At 32.6% G+C, this 19118-nt stretch overlaps 1 protein-coding gene across 3 annotated transcripts in view; it reads left to right on the top strand.

Annotated features, from left to right (window-relative positions):
- Window positions 1-19118, top strand: part of LOC111001427 (protein GDAP2 homolog) — a 69983-nt gene that overhangs the window by 26977 nt on the left and 23888 nt on the right. For all 3 annotated transcript variants that reach the window (XM_022271326.2, XM_045628959.1, XM_022271325.2), the window contains exons 5-7: window positions 387-496; window positions 780-1016; window positions 9312-9456. In XM_022271326.2, coding sequence (XP_022127018.2) covers window positions 387-496; window positions 780-1016; window positions 9312-9456 — 492 coding nt within the window. The remainder of the gene's footprint in view (window positions 1-386; window positions 497-779; window positions 1017-9311; window positions 9457-19118) is intronic.

The following is a 19118-nucleotide window of genomic DNA, read 5'->3' as shown; positions in this document are numbered from 1 at the left end:
AGTTTTATTTCAATTTCAGTGTGATAGGAGCTGGATATCCCGACCAAGCTTGCTTATCAGAATTCTCAATCTGAACTGATTCACATGGTATAATGGGGTATGGGGAGGGTACACGAAATTCATATTTTGATAAAGTTTGGGTTGGCTCGCTCCAGTGAGCTTCCATCCAGTCCTTTAGGTGGTTGAGTACACTGCGGCGGCCCTAGAAGTCCGCAGAAAACGCCGTTGGGCATAGGAGAAATGCCCATTCCAAAAAATAAGCCTTCGACCCAGTGATCGGACCCTTAAACTCTGAGGAAGATGACCTTCCTGTAGTGCTAATGTCGAACTACATCTGGATCTAGTCTCAAATTTGGGTTCAAATATATTGATTGAACTGATTCCAGGAACGTGTTGCACGCGGCAGGGGAGTTGGGTGCGCGTTCGTTGGCCTTGTGCGTCGTGAACACGCCGAGGAGGAACTTCCCGCCAGATGTCGCTGCTCATGTCGCTTTGCGTGAGTTTTCCTCCTTTCGTATACTTTTAGCCATGTTTGATATAGTGAAAAATATAGTACTATTGAGACTTATATGGCTTTTAAAGCGTTATAAAGTAAACATCTCTTAATTTTACTTATTAACGCTAACTATAAAAAATATTTATTTTTAAACTCCATTCACGTGATACAAAATGTCTAAATGAATTGACGTATTTAAAAGACGTCAAGTTGAGGTTTGATTTAACGTGCTTTTCAACAGAAAGTAAAAATAACAATTTTTAGATATTAATTTATTTTACAGGAACAATAAGACGGTATCTCGAACAGAACGAAACTCCGCACCTGGTGATCCTAACCAGCAACTGCGGGGCGGAGCTCGCCCCGTTTACGGCCCTCGCGGGGCTCTACTTCCCCAGGAGTGCCCTCGAAGCGGAGGCCGCGAGGTGGGCCGTCCAGCCTGGAGGCGCTGCTGGGGAACCAGTTCATCCTGAGAGGCGGATTCGCATCATACACAACCCTCACTCGCACACCACGCTCGGTGAGTTGTTTCTCACTCTAATCACTAAATATGTACTTACATCTCAATAATGGCATCTTTTAAGTGAAACTGCTTTAATTTTTTTACGGATACGTCACGAACATGTGCAGCGTTTTGGTCGAAGAAAAGGGAGAGAGCTATTGAGACTGAATAAGAGAGAGAGTGAGAAAGGGATGTAGAGATATAATACACGCTATTGGTTTATGTATTCGTTTAGAACCTTAGATTGAAATTCTGTCGCATAACGTATTGTGAACTAAATGCAGATTTTTTTTGACATATCATTAGCACGTATACAGTGTGAATATAGGTATACCGAGCTATTCTAAATAAGCCGGTAACGCACTTGCAAATCCTTTAGCGGTATTTTTAGTTTTTCTTAGGGTCCTTCAAGAAAAGAGGGACTGGTTTTAAATAGGCCGGTTATAAATTTGCGATCTCATTTACAGTTAATGTTCATGGACTGCGATATTACTTAACATTATTAGTCCCTAACAATTTTCACCCTATTGTATAAAAAAGTTAACAACGATGTGTATGCCTAAAATATAAGAAAATATGTGATCAGAAATTTAACACAAATACACATACACATCAATTACATTAACAATAAACCACAAAATAAATGAGAAATGTTTGTGAGTAGCCATTATACATACACTTTGATGTGAGATGAATTTATATTAAAAAGAACAAAATGACACAGACTGAGCAAGCTTTTTATAACTCCGTAATTTTATAGTTTTTTTAAATTAATTATTTATTGATGAAAGCTTACCACATCATACGTAGTACTAAATCTACGGCATATTTTACAAACTCTTCCGTTTAACATTTTTAGTAAAAATAAGTATTACAACAAAAATATATACCCGTCTTTGTGGGTTCAATACCATCCATACATCCATTTCTGAAACAATATTGGTAGGCGAAAAAGGTTGATTTACTCGCCCTAAATAATCGATTTATTTAATAAACAAACAAAATCCTCAGAAGAAAATAACGTGGCATTACTTAAAAGGTCGACAACGCAATATCATTCAGATGAGCTCCGGTCGCATAAAAAACGTCATCTTATTTCTGTATCTGGTTCGTGATAATTTTTTTAATAGGCAAGTAGGTTTGATTTGGTAGGATTTCTGTCGCTCCAATCTCAGTTTCCTCATCTTATCTTCATCCATACGAGCATTGAAGGATAACATAAAAGTGAATTGGTCAAAGTCTCACAAATAGAAAACTGTTTAAACTGTTGGTTAAGCAGTCTAAACAGTTTTCTATATGGGGTTATTAACTTTAAAATATTGTTCACTTATAAAAACAATGTGTTATCTTTGATTATCATAATACCAGATCTATAGCGATATGGTTGGCCTACTTCAATTCTTTTATCTCGATTATAAACACTAAACATTACAATGTCGTGATTTTTATATAGATTTTGCGGTAGATTTGTAGATATTTTTTATATATATAATAGATTTTGTGTATAGTAATATATTTAGTTTAGTTTTTGTTTACTGCGGTAAAAATTTAAAAAAGACGTTTATATATTTATCGATTTCCTATAATAATAATTCCTATAGTAACACCCACTTTCTTAGTTTTATAAGCGAGGGGATTTCCTGAATCATTCATTGCAGGCATTCTCCTCTCCTGTTACGTTGCATTCATCCGCCATAAAGCAATTAACATTTCGTTACTTCGCTTATATTTAAATTCAAAAATCATTTATTCATATAGATAACATAATGTACACTTATGAACGTCAAATAAATTAAATTAATTGTGAATTTATTATTAAACATTTACTGCTAGTTCTCAAATCAATTGCGTAGAACGGAAGAGAAGAACTGGCAATAAACTCTCCGCCACTCTTTTTTTCTCGTAAGGAGCTGCAACTATTACGCCATGTTCCATATGTCATCTTGATTAATAAATATAATAAAGAATAATAAAATAAATTAAATTAATTTGTTTGTTTTGTAATGTTGTTTGTTTGTTAGTTGTTAATGTAGTTGTTGTATGTGAGTGGTTAATATCGAGTAAATGTAATATCTTCTATATATAAAGCTACCCAATGACCCAGGAACATTTTGGTCCTTCGAGCCGGATTTCAATCATCGGTTAAAATTCATACTAAGTCAAAGCAAAAATGTTATGCCAATACATAATTACAAATTGTAAATACTGCGTGTCTCCAGTGGGACAAAATTTGTTCGATTCCGGGTAAAACAATTAACATCGCTAATCATTAAGATGATGACTGGTTTCAAATACTTTAAAAGCCATATATAGATAAACAATTTATACTAATTAACGAAACGAGTCCAAAACGCATAATCATCCCAAATGTTAATTTGTCTAATGCTTCTAATTGATCGTTATTTTAGTTTCGTTCTGAATTCCTTTCGTTTGGACCTGTGTAGTGTTGAAATGTTTAAAAACTATATTTCCGGTATAGGTAAGGGCTTTATTTTATAATGTGGTAGCGTTATTTATTGCGTATACGCATGTCACGTGATTTCTATGAAGTTTCGGTACCTAGTTGTCATATAAGAAAGCAATATTAATTATATTAAGTGAATAAAAATTAAGTCATTTTAGAACATCGGCCCTACGGAATATAAAAAATAAACAAAAATAAACTCTTTTAGATTTTATATATTAATGTTATTTACGACACGAACCTAATAATATTATAGGCCCGTTGCCTAATAACTATATAACATTCTTATTTTTTTTGTATATGTATACTTATCTATTATTAGGTCCTTAATATATTGTGTTCGTGCTTTAGTTTCAGTTTCGGTTCAGATTACACTCATGGATTACAAATTTGGAGTTTTTTTGTTTGTCAATTTAATGATATTAATATAGTTCTGTAAATTTGTATGAAAACCACTTTGATTTAATTCACCTATTAGTTACAATCAAAGAGTACGTAGCGACCTAGTTTTATTTTGTAATATGTAGGGAACTGCAATTAAGCTTTATAAATGTAAATGCCAATTCAATTCTTAAAAGGCCAGCAACGCACGCGCGAGCCCTCTGGCATTGAGTGTCCATGGCCGGCGGTATCACATAACATCACATGAGCCTCCTGCCCGTTTCTCTTTTTTTCTATATTAAATAAAATATTTACACATACATACTACACGTATATGTATATAGTAAACCATCACAAAAACATTATAAGCAAAACAGGTGTTTAGTATTACATGCCTGGGAACTTTACGCACACAAGCAAAATTATTATTTATATTGATGTTTTCCGGAAACGTCTGACACATCACTAGCCCTAGTTATCGAAGATAAGCCGATATCGATAAATAGTAATTGACGCACTCGGTGTTATCGCGCTACACAGGCAATACAAATACAACAAAAGAATTTATTTTATAAAGTGAAAATGGATATCCAGCCCTCGGTACATTTGGAGCTGAAACCGCGAATCCGACGTAAGTTTTCATTAACTATGAATTTTACCTTTTAAAGAAAACACTTTTTTAACGGATTGAAGTTAAATATTATTGTACTTATAATAATTCAAACTTAATTTTAAATTTATCCGTCGTTTCGTGTGTAATAATACATAACTTCAATCCGGTAAAAAAGTGTCTTCTTTAAATGTGTAAAATTTATGTTAATAAAAGACAATACTATGTGAATTACCTCTTAAGGTCTAATGCTTTTAAAAGTCTATGCTTTCAAGTAATGTTCGTGAAGTAACCAATTTTATTGCTGCTCTGTAACATCACGCGCGCAAGAAGGACAATCATAATATATATGAAAATATGTTAGAGAAAGGATATAGGCCCAGCTCTTCTATCTCTACCTTTTAATAAATTTAAGAAATGTATTAAAGAAAAACAGTGTAAAAAGGCTTACTATAAATTTAACTATTATCTAGTTGATAAAAGGCCCTGGGACTAGTGCTAGACAGGCTATTTCTAATTAATCTGCGATATGTTTTAAAATAAGTGTTATTCGATGATTTGCTTTTTTTAAGAGTTTTTTACGCCGGCTTTTTTTTCTCGGCCTGAATTTGACTCTTTATATAATACCACCCATAGATAATCATATTGCCAGTTTATTCGCAAGTGCGGTGCCGGTATTTTAATAATTGATATGCTCTTTTCTTGACGGATCCTAATGGAATTGACTTGACGTTCAAAACATTTGTAATGTTGTATGTAACAAATGTTATTTTTTTGTACTTAAACGTATATATAATGTGTTTAAGTTTCACAGTAAGGGTTTCACAGTAACTTAAGTACATGAAGTTTGTGGTGGTTTAGTATATAATAGCACAAACATATAACCAGCAACCCATTTTTACCGTCAACTATATATATATTACAAATTATTTTATCTTATGACAATTTAGATAAACAAATATAAAACAATTAAAATATGTACGAGATTTATTTTATAAAAGTACCAGAAATGTTTGTTAAGGATAAAATTTCCAGCAAAACAGCAGATTTGTTACAAAATAGACTCTGCCAATGCCTTCTTTAAAATTAATAAACCCACTGTCAAATATATCCAGCTCCGGATAAGTACTATTTAATATTATAATCGGGAAGAATTCGAAAGAGAACTGCCTGCTCCTAGATTGTTTTTTGCATATGGAATTTGGAAAAGAATAGTTCGTTTTGGTAATGGTTACTAAAGCCTTCAGGAAAAGATTTTAATATATACAAATTTTATCATTTTCCTCACTAAATGTTTTCGTAGTATTATCTCGGTTTGTTTACAAATTTAGATAACAATGAAAGTTTTGGTAGATGGAGCAACATGTTTAACCCAGTTAACATACTAAAATAAAATATTTGTTGAAATAAAATGATGTACTGTGAAGTGTTTTGTTTGGATTTTTTGTGAAAACAATTGTGGTTATGATTAATGAAGGATTTGAATATGACCGTAAGTTTACTGTATTAATTATTCCCTTTAAAATATTCCAAGTAACGCCCATTTTAGTCCTGTCAACCATAAAACTGTTAGAACTTATACGGTAAGAAAACCGGCACCTAGATCCAAAAAATCACGAAACTGGAACACATAGAGCGTACCAATTCTTAAAAGGCCGGCAAAGCACTCGCGAGCCCTCTGGCATTGAGAGTGTCCATGGGCGGCGGTATCACTTAACATCAGGTGAGCCTCCTGCCTGTTCTATAAAAAAAAATACAGTTAATCCCCATTTAACGCGTTAATCCCGGGCCGAGTAAATGTAGGTGTTTTCTCGTAAAACACATTAAACATTTCTAAAACGACACGAATGTAATGATTAGTGCTTATAACAACACAATTGAAGTGCAAAGGGTACAAAAAACTAATTATGGACTTGACAAATCGTTTTAAATTTCACACTACTTAAATATAGCTTGAAATTTTTGTGTATTATGGGGTGGAAATAGCCCGTTATAGGAAGACGGAAATTGCGTTATAGAGAGGATGACTTAATAATTGTCTGCCTTGATTCTACTTTTTGGTGCTATGGTAATGATTGTGCTCCTACTTGACCGATTGCTATGATAGGGCTTAGTGATTCATTGGTTTATTTTTTATTATAATTAGTAATGTAGTGTAGAGAATGATAACAGATTGCATGTGTTTATAATTTTGTAAATAAGCATGGCGATTGAAAAGATCGCCAGAAAGTTTTGTGCACGTACTTCTCCTTCTCGATTCTACTCGTCTGCTCGTTATGTATATGAATAAATAATATAATGTGACGACCCTGTACACATCAAACACGCCCTATTTTGTGGCAGCATTAATACAAAGGTGTATCAAAAAGATTAGGAGAAATAAATGAGGTGAACATACGCTGTGATATCCGAGATTTGTAAACATTTACAAATTAACTTGGACACATTGTTTATCTTAATCGTTCAATATAACTGCTTTTTAGTTCAGTGAACTCGGTCGCCAATAATAATGTTCTTAGTATGATAGAGTTATTCGAAGCATTAATCTTACAAGAAAAAGCCTCTTAACATAACAAAAAAAAAACTTAATCGATAAACCGAATTCACCGTTAAGAAACAAATCAAGATTTCGATAACTGCGTCACCTTGATAGATAAGATGGCGGATGTAGTCAAGTATTGTTAGTTAAATTATAATCACTGAATACTTTTAAATGAAGGTAATGGATGTGAACGCTTCCTGGGTAATGGCAATTTCAATTCCTATTGACAAGTTAGATGGGGGATTTTTTTTGATGTGTTTATTCACACTTCGTTGCATTAAAGAAGAAAAAAACACAAAATAATCGTAAACAAGCAATCCTCGAAAAGTTAAAATAAGAAATATGATGAGTAAAGTGCAAGAAATGCATAACTAAATGTTATAAAAAATATAGAACCTTAATCTGAAGTAATACAAAAAAACAATAAGACAAACTAAGAAGAATTACACGAATACATGAATGGCGAAGAAATTAAAAAAAAAGAAAATGCAAGAATTATAAAATAAATTGAAAACAATGATTTGTCCTCTATCGGCAGAAGGCATTGTGGAATAGGAGCATGCACTTACATTTTCGTGAAAATAACACGCATATTCAAAGTCGAAATAAAATTAAAAATATTCAAATTCAAAATTTATTTATTCATGTAGGTAACAATGTACACTTATGAACGTCAAAAAAAGAAATATTAAATGAATTTAATTTTACATTTACTGCCAGTTCTCAAATCAAGGGCGTAGAACGGAAGAGAAGAACTGGCAATAAACTCTCCGCCACTCTTTTTAATCGCCAAGTTTTTTTTTTACACAATGCTTGTAAGGAGCTGCAACCACTACACCATGTTCCATATGACATATTGAGTAATAAAGAATAAATAAAAAATAAAAAATTAAAAACAAAGATTTGTCCTCTATCAGCAGGAGGCATGGTGAAATAGGAGCACGCACTTACGTACTCGTGAAAACAACACGCAAAGACGTAGTATAAACAACTAATATCACCGCAAACACGAATTCAAGTACGACCAGTCACCACAAGTAGCACCCGTTCACGAGTATGACGCATGGCCAGCCATTGGCCCCCTCGCCATATTTTAGGGAGAAAGACAACCCGACGCATGGACGCCGCCACAAGCAAGACCTTAGAATATAAAAATTCTAAAAACAATAGAACAGTTACAGTTGTAAATTAATCTCTTGTAGCGCCATCTATGATGAAATTAAAAAATATATTAAACAAAATAAATTGTGTCACAACGTTTTATGATTATATACCAAAATAGAATATTTTATACAATGATTAGTTTCTTTTTCTATTATATAAACCGCGTGGCATATACAGTTTATTATGTTTATAATTACTCATCGGTACTAATACGCAATACCTTTGTCAGTGTTTAAAAACAGTAATAATACCTAGATTAGGCCTTGCAGTAAATTAATCTTAACATTAACAATTATAAGTTAAATATAAATAAAAATCGCTGCATTGCGACACTCATATCAAGAGATAATTTTGTGTGCTATAAAGATAATTTTTACATCATTATTGTACTTTAAGATTTGTTTTATGGACTTGTTCCGGGATCTAAACAAAGATTTATAGAATTACCCTATTTCTAGAATTGCCGAAATCAATCCTTGTCATTGAGATATGTATATGGTTTGCTTACTTTTACTACAAATAAACTGAAACGAACGAGAATTACAACAGTTCTATCATATTATTCATTGTTATCATAACGAGTTTTAAGCATTATTTTCTCGTGTCTTATATATGTTTATATATAAATATTATATATTTAAAACTACATATTTTGAAGAGATACTAATTACGCAGATGCTGCTCAGATGGTTTTAAAAATGTCAGATAATAACGTTAGATTTAAAAAACATGTTGAAAAAGATGTACACGTGTTAGAAGTTAAAAATCATTTTATTTTTTTAATATTTCATCTTATTCTACGTTAGTAGTAAAAAACGACACTAACAATAGAAATGAGGTATTTAATACATTGAAAATTATAATTTAAAACGCATTATCTAGTTATTTAAATGTCACAAAAAAATTATTTCTACATAATTAAAGAAATTGTCATGTTTTATTTTAAAATGTTGACTATACTAACTTCAGGGTGTCGGTTTTTTGTGACGGTTTGTGGGTGTCCATTTTTTGTGACGGTATGCGAGTGCATCGTAAAAATTAACTCGCCTCAATTTTTGCCTGACGCGCAAAAAGAAAAAAACTTCAAAATACTACCATATACCAATACATAGCCAACCTAGCCTTACAAATAATGTAGTTATTCCTCCACAGCTGATGACGACACGACATGCGACGAAGAAATGGCGGCGGAAGCGGCGGCAGCGTTTGCAAGAGCGTGTTCGCCAGACACACAGAGGCTGCTACCCTCTCCAGTGAACTCCGCCCAACCCAGACGACACGTGCATGATGCTGACCAGTGAGTATTAATTCCCTATATTTTTTAACTTAATGAATAACTTTATGAAAAGTATCAATAATACAAATAAAAAGGCGTTTTCCGAAGCGAATTTGACTAGCGGACCACCCACGCAAACTCCGTTCCACCAAACGTCTAATTATATCGTTTTAACTTTAGTTAAACATAATTTAGGATTTCATTAATACCATTTTTTGCAAATATAGTAATGTTTTATTACTTGCCATTGCGAAAGAAGCATGGCAGTTTTACACATTAGGCCTCTTCTCTCTAGCGCCAATATTGCGATACTGCGTGTTAAGCACTTTCTGAAATACAGTTTTTTTTATGCATATCATGTCTTCTATAAAGATCAAAGCCTGGCTCATTCATACGAAGATCGGAATTTCTCGACTGACGAATTCGTTGTATAATGGTGCGTAGTTTTGTCAACAGATGGCACCACGTGCATTCGTTAAATTAATTAATTTATGGTTATTCGATAACTTATCCGATATTTTATTACTTATTCTGCTATTCAGAGCGGAAAAGTATCTACTTAAAAAAAGATAACTAACATCGAAAATCTTAAGTTATAACTAACACGACTTTGTTTTATATATTTAGATATTAACTTCACTATATCTATTCCTCAGAAACTTAGTAGGATCAGACCGCATAGTCTGTCAATCATATCTGAAGGGTTACAGTAGAATCATAATGTTTCGTTAAATATATCATCAGTCACCAATGGTAGTAATGTTTCTCACTGTATTTAGGTTCCTTTGGTAGAATATTGGCGAAGGCTCTTTAGGAAAAACTTGGGCGGGTAAAAAAAGTTTTAAGAGTTATCAAAACGAATTATTGAACTTGAATATATACCTTAAAATAGAAGTGCTTTAAAATTCTTCACATCTTCCGATCAATTGGATCACTTATGCTGTCAGATGAAATGATGGACAGATCCTGTTTACGTAAGTGCCGTGTGCACATTGGAAAACACTCGTAGACTTGACGATCATCCGACGTTATTGACAAGAATACCAACTGGCTGAGAAAAGAACGTTCGTTGTATGAAATTTAGAGTTTTCCTGATTGATTAGGACTAACCTATCTTGGTTGGAGAAAGGCAAAGGACGCCGTTGATATGTGGTGCTGGAGGACTACCAACCGCACCAGTACATCGGATCCTGTCCTAACCCGTATACGGACACTCCATATGCCGATAAAAAATCATATCATATTTCGGCCATACACAGATGGCAAACATGGTAACACAGAAGGCAAAAGATGACATGGCCGTTCACCAACTAGATGGACCGATCAAGTTAATACTTATTGTCCTCATAACTATAAAATGTTTTGCCTTCTTCGAGCGTAGAAAGAACACACATAGAAAGAAAGTCCATTAGTGCACAGCCAACAGCGAACCTACGACTCGGAGAGTTAGTAGTTTTACACTTATTAAAAACAAAATTTTAATAATAACAACGCCATCTATCGATAAACTGCGAACAGATTGTTAAAAAAATAAATTGAGACTTCAAAGATTACAGAATTGAATGGTCATTGTGTATTCCGAGAATTCACTGTTTGCACAAATGCGAAAGATTTAGATCGAAAATTTCATTGCTTATGAGTGAAATTTCTTTGAAAATGTTAGGGAAAACGCGATTCCTTAATTAATTCTAGGTACGACCTTGTTTTGTTTTCATAAGAAATAAGATTAGCAGTCTTGGTAAAACGTTTAATATTATCCAGTATAACCCTTCTAAAGTGTAAACCAGTTTTTAGTGTTTGTAGTGATTTTGGATTGCATTTCTGGCCATGTACAATATATATACTTAAATAAATAATGTTGACAGGTATCTATAGTAAATTTATAATTTACTTTTCATATCTATGTCCGAAAAGGGAAGCCCCCTTAGGGAAAACTAATGTGTGATTAGTAATGATGAAAAGTTTCATCATCAGACATCGTTCCATAACTGAGCGTTTTTAAGACATTTGCCGCGATCCACCGCTATGTGGAACCTGCCTATCGAGGTACCTAACCGATACGACTTCGGGTCAAAAAAGAGTATCAATTCTTAAAAGGCCGGCAACGCACTAGCGAGGCCTCTGGAATTGAGTGTCTATAGCGGTATCAGTTAACATTCAAATCAAATTAACCCCCTGTTCTATTACAGATGTATATTACGATCGGTTTTACCAAATATAATTCACAATAAATAAAGTTGTCAAGGGTAACCGTACAGTTTATTTTCAACTCGTATTGCTCAGAATTAAAATACATAAATCTTTCACTAAGATTTCTAATATTTTTCCAATGATTTGTGATATTCACCTAAATTTGTGACCTTCATTTGATTGCGATATATAGGACAGGGTTATGTTCACAGAACTGTCCTATTCAAATGTTATCCTCCTTTTAAACCCTTCCAGTTATGAGGAAGACACATTTCTGATTCTATTTAATTTATGGATTTAATTATGTGATTAGGTCTCTATGGTTTAGACATTAAACCAGTGTATTTCAGCCATCTATATACTATGCCCCACCTTAGTCTTTCTAAAATTATTTTACCCAATGTAACATACCTAAATTTCAATATTAAATAATTAATTAATACTTAATTGTTCACTTAACGTTTGAAGAAGAAATTATTACGTTATTGTTAATTAAACACAGTAAGCACATTGAAAAGCATATGCTTACTGTGTTTCATTAACAAGCAAGCATAGTAAAAGAAAAATATAAATTGAATAAATTTTAAAAATTGAATGTTAAGGGGAGCTAGTTAATCAAATTGCCCCCTTGTGAGGTAAAAAGATTTATTATTGTAATTGTTAATTTGTATAAAACGATTTACATAGCTATTATTACATACATAATTTATAATTCCGAAAAACAATGTGTTTTTGGTTGTTTTTCTATAATGAAACAATGCTTATATAAATAGACAATCTCTGGTTGTCATAGGATGATTCCAATATATACAAGATATAAACAGCAAATTTCTTAATTAAGGAATAGTTAATAATGTTGCATCCTTTCACATATAAAAAAATCACTGCCGCTACAACCACTTTTAGGTCTTGGCCTCAGATTTCTGAATCTGTTTCATGATCACATTTAAATCTAATAGGCAAGTAGGTGATCAGTCTCCAGTGTCTGACACACGTCGTCGACATTTTGGGTCTAAGACATGTCGGTTTCCTCACGATGTTTTCCTTCAACGTTCAAGATAATTTTAAATTCGCACATGAAAAGAAAGTCCCATGGTGCACCGCCGGGAATCGAACTTTCGACTTCAGGCTGACACGCGGAAGCTGTCAGGCCAAGCCAAGACTGGTCGCACCATTCCTGAAACTTATCCAAAAACAGTTATAAATGATAGTTAATCATCGTAATACAGGTTATTACTACTGTACACATCCGTTCTACGCAATAATTTAAATGTAACCTTGAACTATAAATCGTTATATTAATACACTGAATAAACATATTTGCTTTGGTTTGTGACTAATATAGAACTGTTTGTACGCTAACTGTTTATATTTCTGATTAATATATGGGTCAGAGTATATGCCGACACCGCACTGCTGGCATCAACCATCAAGCGATTTTCCCTTCGATTTCTAGTTTATTTTTTGTTGATTTTATATCTCTCAAAATATTTGTATGTATTGGTTTAATGGCTAAGCCTTTTAAGTACATTCGTGGAACCAGAAACATTATATATTTTCTTCTAGCAGACTCGGCCAAGCGTTGCTATGGCTAAGGTTTTTGTTATATTACCTAGTATTAAACTATTCTAGGGAAATAGTAGGAGAACTTATGTGAAAGGTAGATAGCTTATATGAAACGTTGGTACTTTTAACACAGCGTCATATGTTAGAATTGTATCAAATAATAAACAAAAAATTGGCAATAAAATAAAATTGCGACTATAATTAAACATCTAAGCTATCCTATCTCTTAAGTTGGACCAGACTGTTCACGGTGTGCCAATTTAATTTAAAATCGGTTAAGTAGTTTAGGAGTCCATCGCGGACAAACATCGTGACAGGAGATTTATATATATTAAGATAAAAACGGAAATATAATATTATCTATATTTTTGTTGTTTATGGTAAATGCATAGGCCGGTAAGTTAGACATGACGTCTCCAACGTCAAAAAGTTTACGGTCGTACCATAAGCAATCTTTGTGAAACACTTGCAAATTTGTGTATAACTTTCTTAGTAAAATTATGAAGGACGCTTAAAATAATCTCATTACGCCTCAACTGAAAAACGCGTGGGATGAGAATCCGGAAATAATTGAGGCACTTACGAATATTACTATTAAAAGCGCAAATTTTATATATGAATGAATGAATCATTGTTTAAAATGTTGCAAATATTCAAAGATCAATTATGAGCCCAATCTCTTATCTACGCTCATATTATACAGGATTATTTTATGTTTTATTATAATGGATAAACTCTTAAACTGCACAGAATCTGCTACTGCACCAATATAAGGAAATAACAGAATAAATATTACACTAACATCAATAGAGGCGGAAAATCAATGTTAGTATCATGCAAAAGGAAGAAAAATCAGTTTCTTTCCAAGATTTCCTTAGTTTGGAGGTCTTTTAAAGCAACGTTTCTGGGCTTGATATAGTGGGGTGATCAATTTAAAAAAATCGTTAGTATTAAGTAAGTATTTATATATAGGAAATTACGAGTAAAAACTGAAATTTGTAGTTAAAAATGTTATATGTTTTCTTAAATTTTTTGCTGAAATGTATGTTGACCGTAACAAAATATAGATTTTCACTTATACACATAAAATGTTATTATGTATGATGTGGTGCAATAAATAAATAAATTTACTTGCAAAAAGGTACGACCTAAAAATCGTTTCACAGGTGCTAAAATTAATTTTTAATTCAGTTCACATATTAAAATACTTGCTTTTATGTTTTTTTCGATTGATACATATTAATAAATATAATTTATTATTAATGTAATTTTCAAAGAAACATTTTCTTTAGATGCTTAATGTGTACATTTTCATTGTATTTACAGTCAAGTGAGATTTCTACAAACCCAATTTTAACACTTTAATGTATTACTAATGAAGATATTGCATGTTAAGGAATATAAAAATGATAGAGAAAACTAGATGGGTTTAATAGTAAATTAAAACTTTTGAAGAAACATTCGTTGACAGCAAAAAAGTTCATAAGGTTTTTTAATTTTTTGTGTCACGTGGACTCTTAGCAATAAATGTTCGCGTGAGCAAAACCTATGAAGTACCATTGGTAACTTTGTAATAAATGGGCTATTTATTATAATTTAAACCTATAGTTCGTGACATAAGCAAACAAACTTTTCAGTTAAATTATAATAGAAATCCGTCCTACCTGGCCTATATTGCCCTTCGATTTATTTTAGACGACTGAAAAATCCCATATACAAAAATATTTTAATAACCTCAAAAAGAGTTCCAACAACTGGTACCATCTTTACATCTTCTCTCTTCCCCACTAACCTACCGTCGGCCTACCGTCCAAGATGGCGACCTTTCTTTCTTTTTCTTGGTTTCCCTTGTCATGCCAGCGGTATAACCCGCCCATTTCCACTTTGGTTATTTTTGCAATGGGATGGTGCATCAATATTCTTTGATTTCTTTCTTATTTGTGTACTTCTTATCATTTATATTTAGGTGTAGATAGAGTGTCTTACGATTCAGCTATGCTGAAATGTTGCCTATAGAAAAGGTGTTGCAATAACGAGGTTTTATGATATCACCTATTAGAAAGTGTTTTCAAAGACAATTATTTGTTTCTTATTGTATGTAATATTGGTCAATACGATTCCCACAAAGATTTGCATCGTAGTAATATGTGGAAGATATATGACTGTACGTCCGCTATTTACTGATGATAATTTAAAACCTGCCAACGAGGTATTGTATTCATGAACCGTATAAACACTTAATTATACATAGATATAACACTATAATTTACATTCCATTATGTACAAGATAAACCGTGCAAATACAATGAATATAATGTATTTTTCTTAGTTTTTTATCTAACTGTTATCTGTGATCGAGTGACATATTTCAAACCTTCAAAGGCTGACAGCGGATGTACTTTTGAAATAGTAATTACTTCTACATGTTTAGAAAAGCCAGACCTCTGTGTCAGTCGAGTTTCCTAAAAAATTCTTTGTCGGAATCATGAGGTTATTTTGACATAATTAACCTTGGCTTGTTTAACTTCTTTAGTTACAGGATTATTTATACTTAATTGATCTTGACAAGGACTTAAAGTGTAATCCTATACATGGGCATAATTTTATCTATACTTTACATGGAATTAGCAATATTTAAGTTTGAATTTTTTGGTTTATTTGTAAAAGTGTGTAGCTCGATTAACTGATTTTTATGATCAAAGCTAATTTTTGTTCTTTTTGAATGTGTACGATTCAGCCAAAGAAAGTGCTTTAATATAAAATAGTTTTATGGAAGAGCTACAATAAGATACTTTTTTTACATGTATGATTCCTGTATGTCACCAATTAAGGGGGCATCAGTATCGTACTACTGTGTGTGTGCAGCCACGCCCCCTTTTAATCATCTACTTTATTCTCGTAATCCCTTTTTTGTCATATCTATTCTTGCGGCGCATTTCACGTGACAGTGACGTTTCACGTCATTCTACATTGTGACGTTAATTATCTCTTGTCAATGTTTGCTTTTGCGCCAATGTTTGAACTGGCTTCCGTAAATAGGTAACGAAACTTGTTTATGATCTACATTCTGTTTGACATTTGTTGATATGTATTGTCATAATTGGGTTATGTCGAGTTTCATTTGTGTTCTCATTTTGCATTTTTGATCTACAACAATTTTGACGGATGTGCCAAAATTCTTTTTTTAATTTTTTTTTTCTTTATTTTTCCTTTTTTTTTATTTCTTTATTTATTACAATATTAAATTTTAAATACAATAAAAACATTCCTGTAAATGTTTTTTAAATGATAGAATTTAATCTAAAGTATCGGGCTATATTTTTTACTGCAAATGGAAACCAAGTAAGCGGAACATAGGAAGCGCCGAAACATTAATACTACTAATATATTTCAAAATAAAGAGTTTCCAAATGATAGATACGGAAAAGGTTTTTGAGTGTTTAAAATTAATACAATATATAGAATAAACACCACACACGCCGATCTAAAAAATATTATTTTCTACTTTTACAAAACGGTTTATTTGTTATAATATCATGAAGAAACAATTTAAAAATACTTTATTATAGTAACGTTTATAAGTATAGTAAAAATATGCTCAAGAACAAAGGAACTTTGTCACGTGAAGTCCAACAAAGAATTTCAGTCACTCGCGAAGGCTTTTCAGAAAAGTGCAACCAAGGTCGGCCAGGTTCCGTGTTTAAAATATATTAACTATTGTGATGGATGACTGAACCGCATGTAAAATGTTCTGAGAACGTAGTGTTCGCTGTAAATTTTTAGAAACATGTACTAAATCCACTGTAAACATTACAATTGTATAGTGGTCTGTGCTTTGAAAGTTTTTTCCAGTACAAAAAGAATAATAGTGGTATTCCACTGTTTAAATATATTATTTCAATTAATAAAAGCTAATTTACAGAATTCTTAACAAAAAAAATTAAATTTAGTTCTGGGACTCAGATTTCTGTATCTGTTTCATGATTGTCAATCTAATAGGCAAGTAGATTACCCAGCCTCCTGTGCCTGTCACACGCCGTCGACTTCGTCAAGGCAAGCCGGTTTTCTCAAGATCTCTCTTCACCGTTCGAGCGCATTTTAGATGCGTACATAGACAAAGTCCATTGGTGTACAGCCGGGGATCGAACCTACGACCGCGGGGATGCAAGTGGCACGTTGAAGCCATTAGGCCAACACAGCTGAAAATGAAATTCCTAAAACGTGTGGGATTAATTCTGAATGATCTATTTAAAGTCGTGTTTGAGTGAATACTTCTTTAGCAGTGTTTATGTTACGAATGGGTCGGAAAGTCTGCGTTTCGTTACTAGAATTGGCTGCGAATAAATTTCAATGGAACATGTGTCCATTTCTTTTTAACAAGTTTTTCTCTTGAACTCAGATTTTAATTTTTCTTAGGTTATCTTCTTTAATGCTGATCTCACGACGTTTCCCTTTACCGTACGAAAGTTTAAAATAAAAACAGTTTTCTGTGTGGTAGAGGAATCATGCCTATATGGGTCTTTTATGAGACGGCCTCTAACTTTAAAAAAATAACATCATACTGAAACGCTAGAAACAGTAGTTGCAGCTCAATGGGTGTCCAACTTTTTACATAATACATTTTGTACATTATCAATCGTATGATCATAGTGAATTATTATGTTATTTTGTTACTACATCATTAAATGATTGAAATATTACATGATCAAATAAATATTTATCATAATTTTTCTCTTAAGTAATCGTTAATAAGACATTTTTGAAGTTTAGTATTTCGCCACTAAAAAAACTTCAGATTTGTGGTTATCTGTAGTCTTTAAGATATAAAGATAAATCAAAATGAGCCCAGGAGATTTAAATTAACACAGCAGTCTGATAGCGACATGTAGATCGTTTGTATATATTAAGTTACTTATGTAAAAAACTAGCATTGTTGTATTGAGATAAAAGGTTCTTTAAACATAAAAACTATTTGTAATAAGGAAGTTCTAATTTCAATCAATGATTGAATCTATTAAATCAATAATATATCGTTCATTGAACTTGTCGAAAAGCGAATCTTTTTGTGTTGATGCATCCCACATGTTGCTAAACATTGGCAGTCTTGAACGGAATTAATTTAAATAAATATTTGTTTATCGACATAAATACAGGCAGTCCTTAGTATATACTGAAATACAAGCTGAAAAGTTCACTAAACTCGCTTAATACTTTTGGTGTCACATGTTTTGATGAACTAACTAATATTAGATAATTCGTAACAAAAAAAAACAACTTTCGAAGGAATCATTTCATGTTTCTTTTCGATTTAGAACTGATGTTCGAAGGTTCCTTACGATTAATCTAGCCATGGTTTCCATATTGTGGTATTACAATACATATTTAATTTCCAAGAATCAGAATCGGACGAAGTTAAATAAATAATTGAGAAACCTTTGAAGTCGGTTAAATATTCAAGTTAGTATTCCTTAAGGAGGACAATTCTACGACTTATCTATATTTTGTTCTATACAAGCAACTGTATATTGCCGGGTTCCTAGTACCTTCGAGCAAATGTTAATTACGCAAAGAAAAAAAAATCTTGATGTAATGACCTGAACAACCTTCCAACGTTCAACAACCACTAAATCTGAAAAACCTCTAAGATTGTCCGAAAAGTTGGTTAAATTGAAAAACAATACGCGTCAAATCGTCAATCGCTTTGCGCATCCCACCGCGCATTCAGTCTGAATCCAACGCTTGTTGAGTGAGCACGTTAATGCAAATCGTTAAATTCCCTCTGGTGTTGTGAATTGTGTAAACAATTTTTTATTCGATTTCGTAAGTACACGTGAAATTGGTAATGTTTTGAAATCGGCGCGTTAAATTTCTGATTTCATTTGTTATTTGTGAGGAAAATTTAATTTAGGGACGTTGAAAGATGGCTA

This window comes from Pieris rapae, chromosome 7 (assembly GCF_905147795.1).
Source record: "Pieris rapae chromosome 7, ilPieRapa1.1, whole genome shotgun sequence".
Classification (NCBI taxonomy): domain Eukaryota; kingdom Metazoa; phylum Arthropoda; class Insecta; order Lepidoptera; family Pieridae; genus Pieris; species Pieris rapae.
Note: the sequence above shows the minus strand (reverse complement) of the source record. Positions and strands in the feature narration are given on the sequence as shown.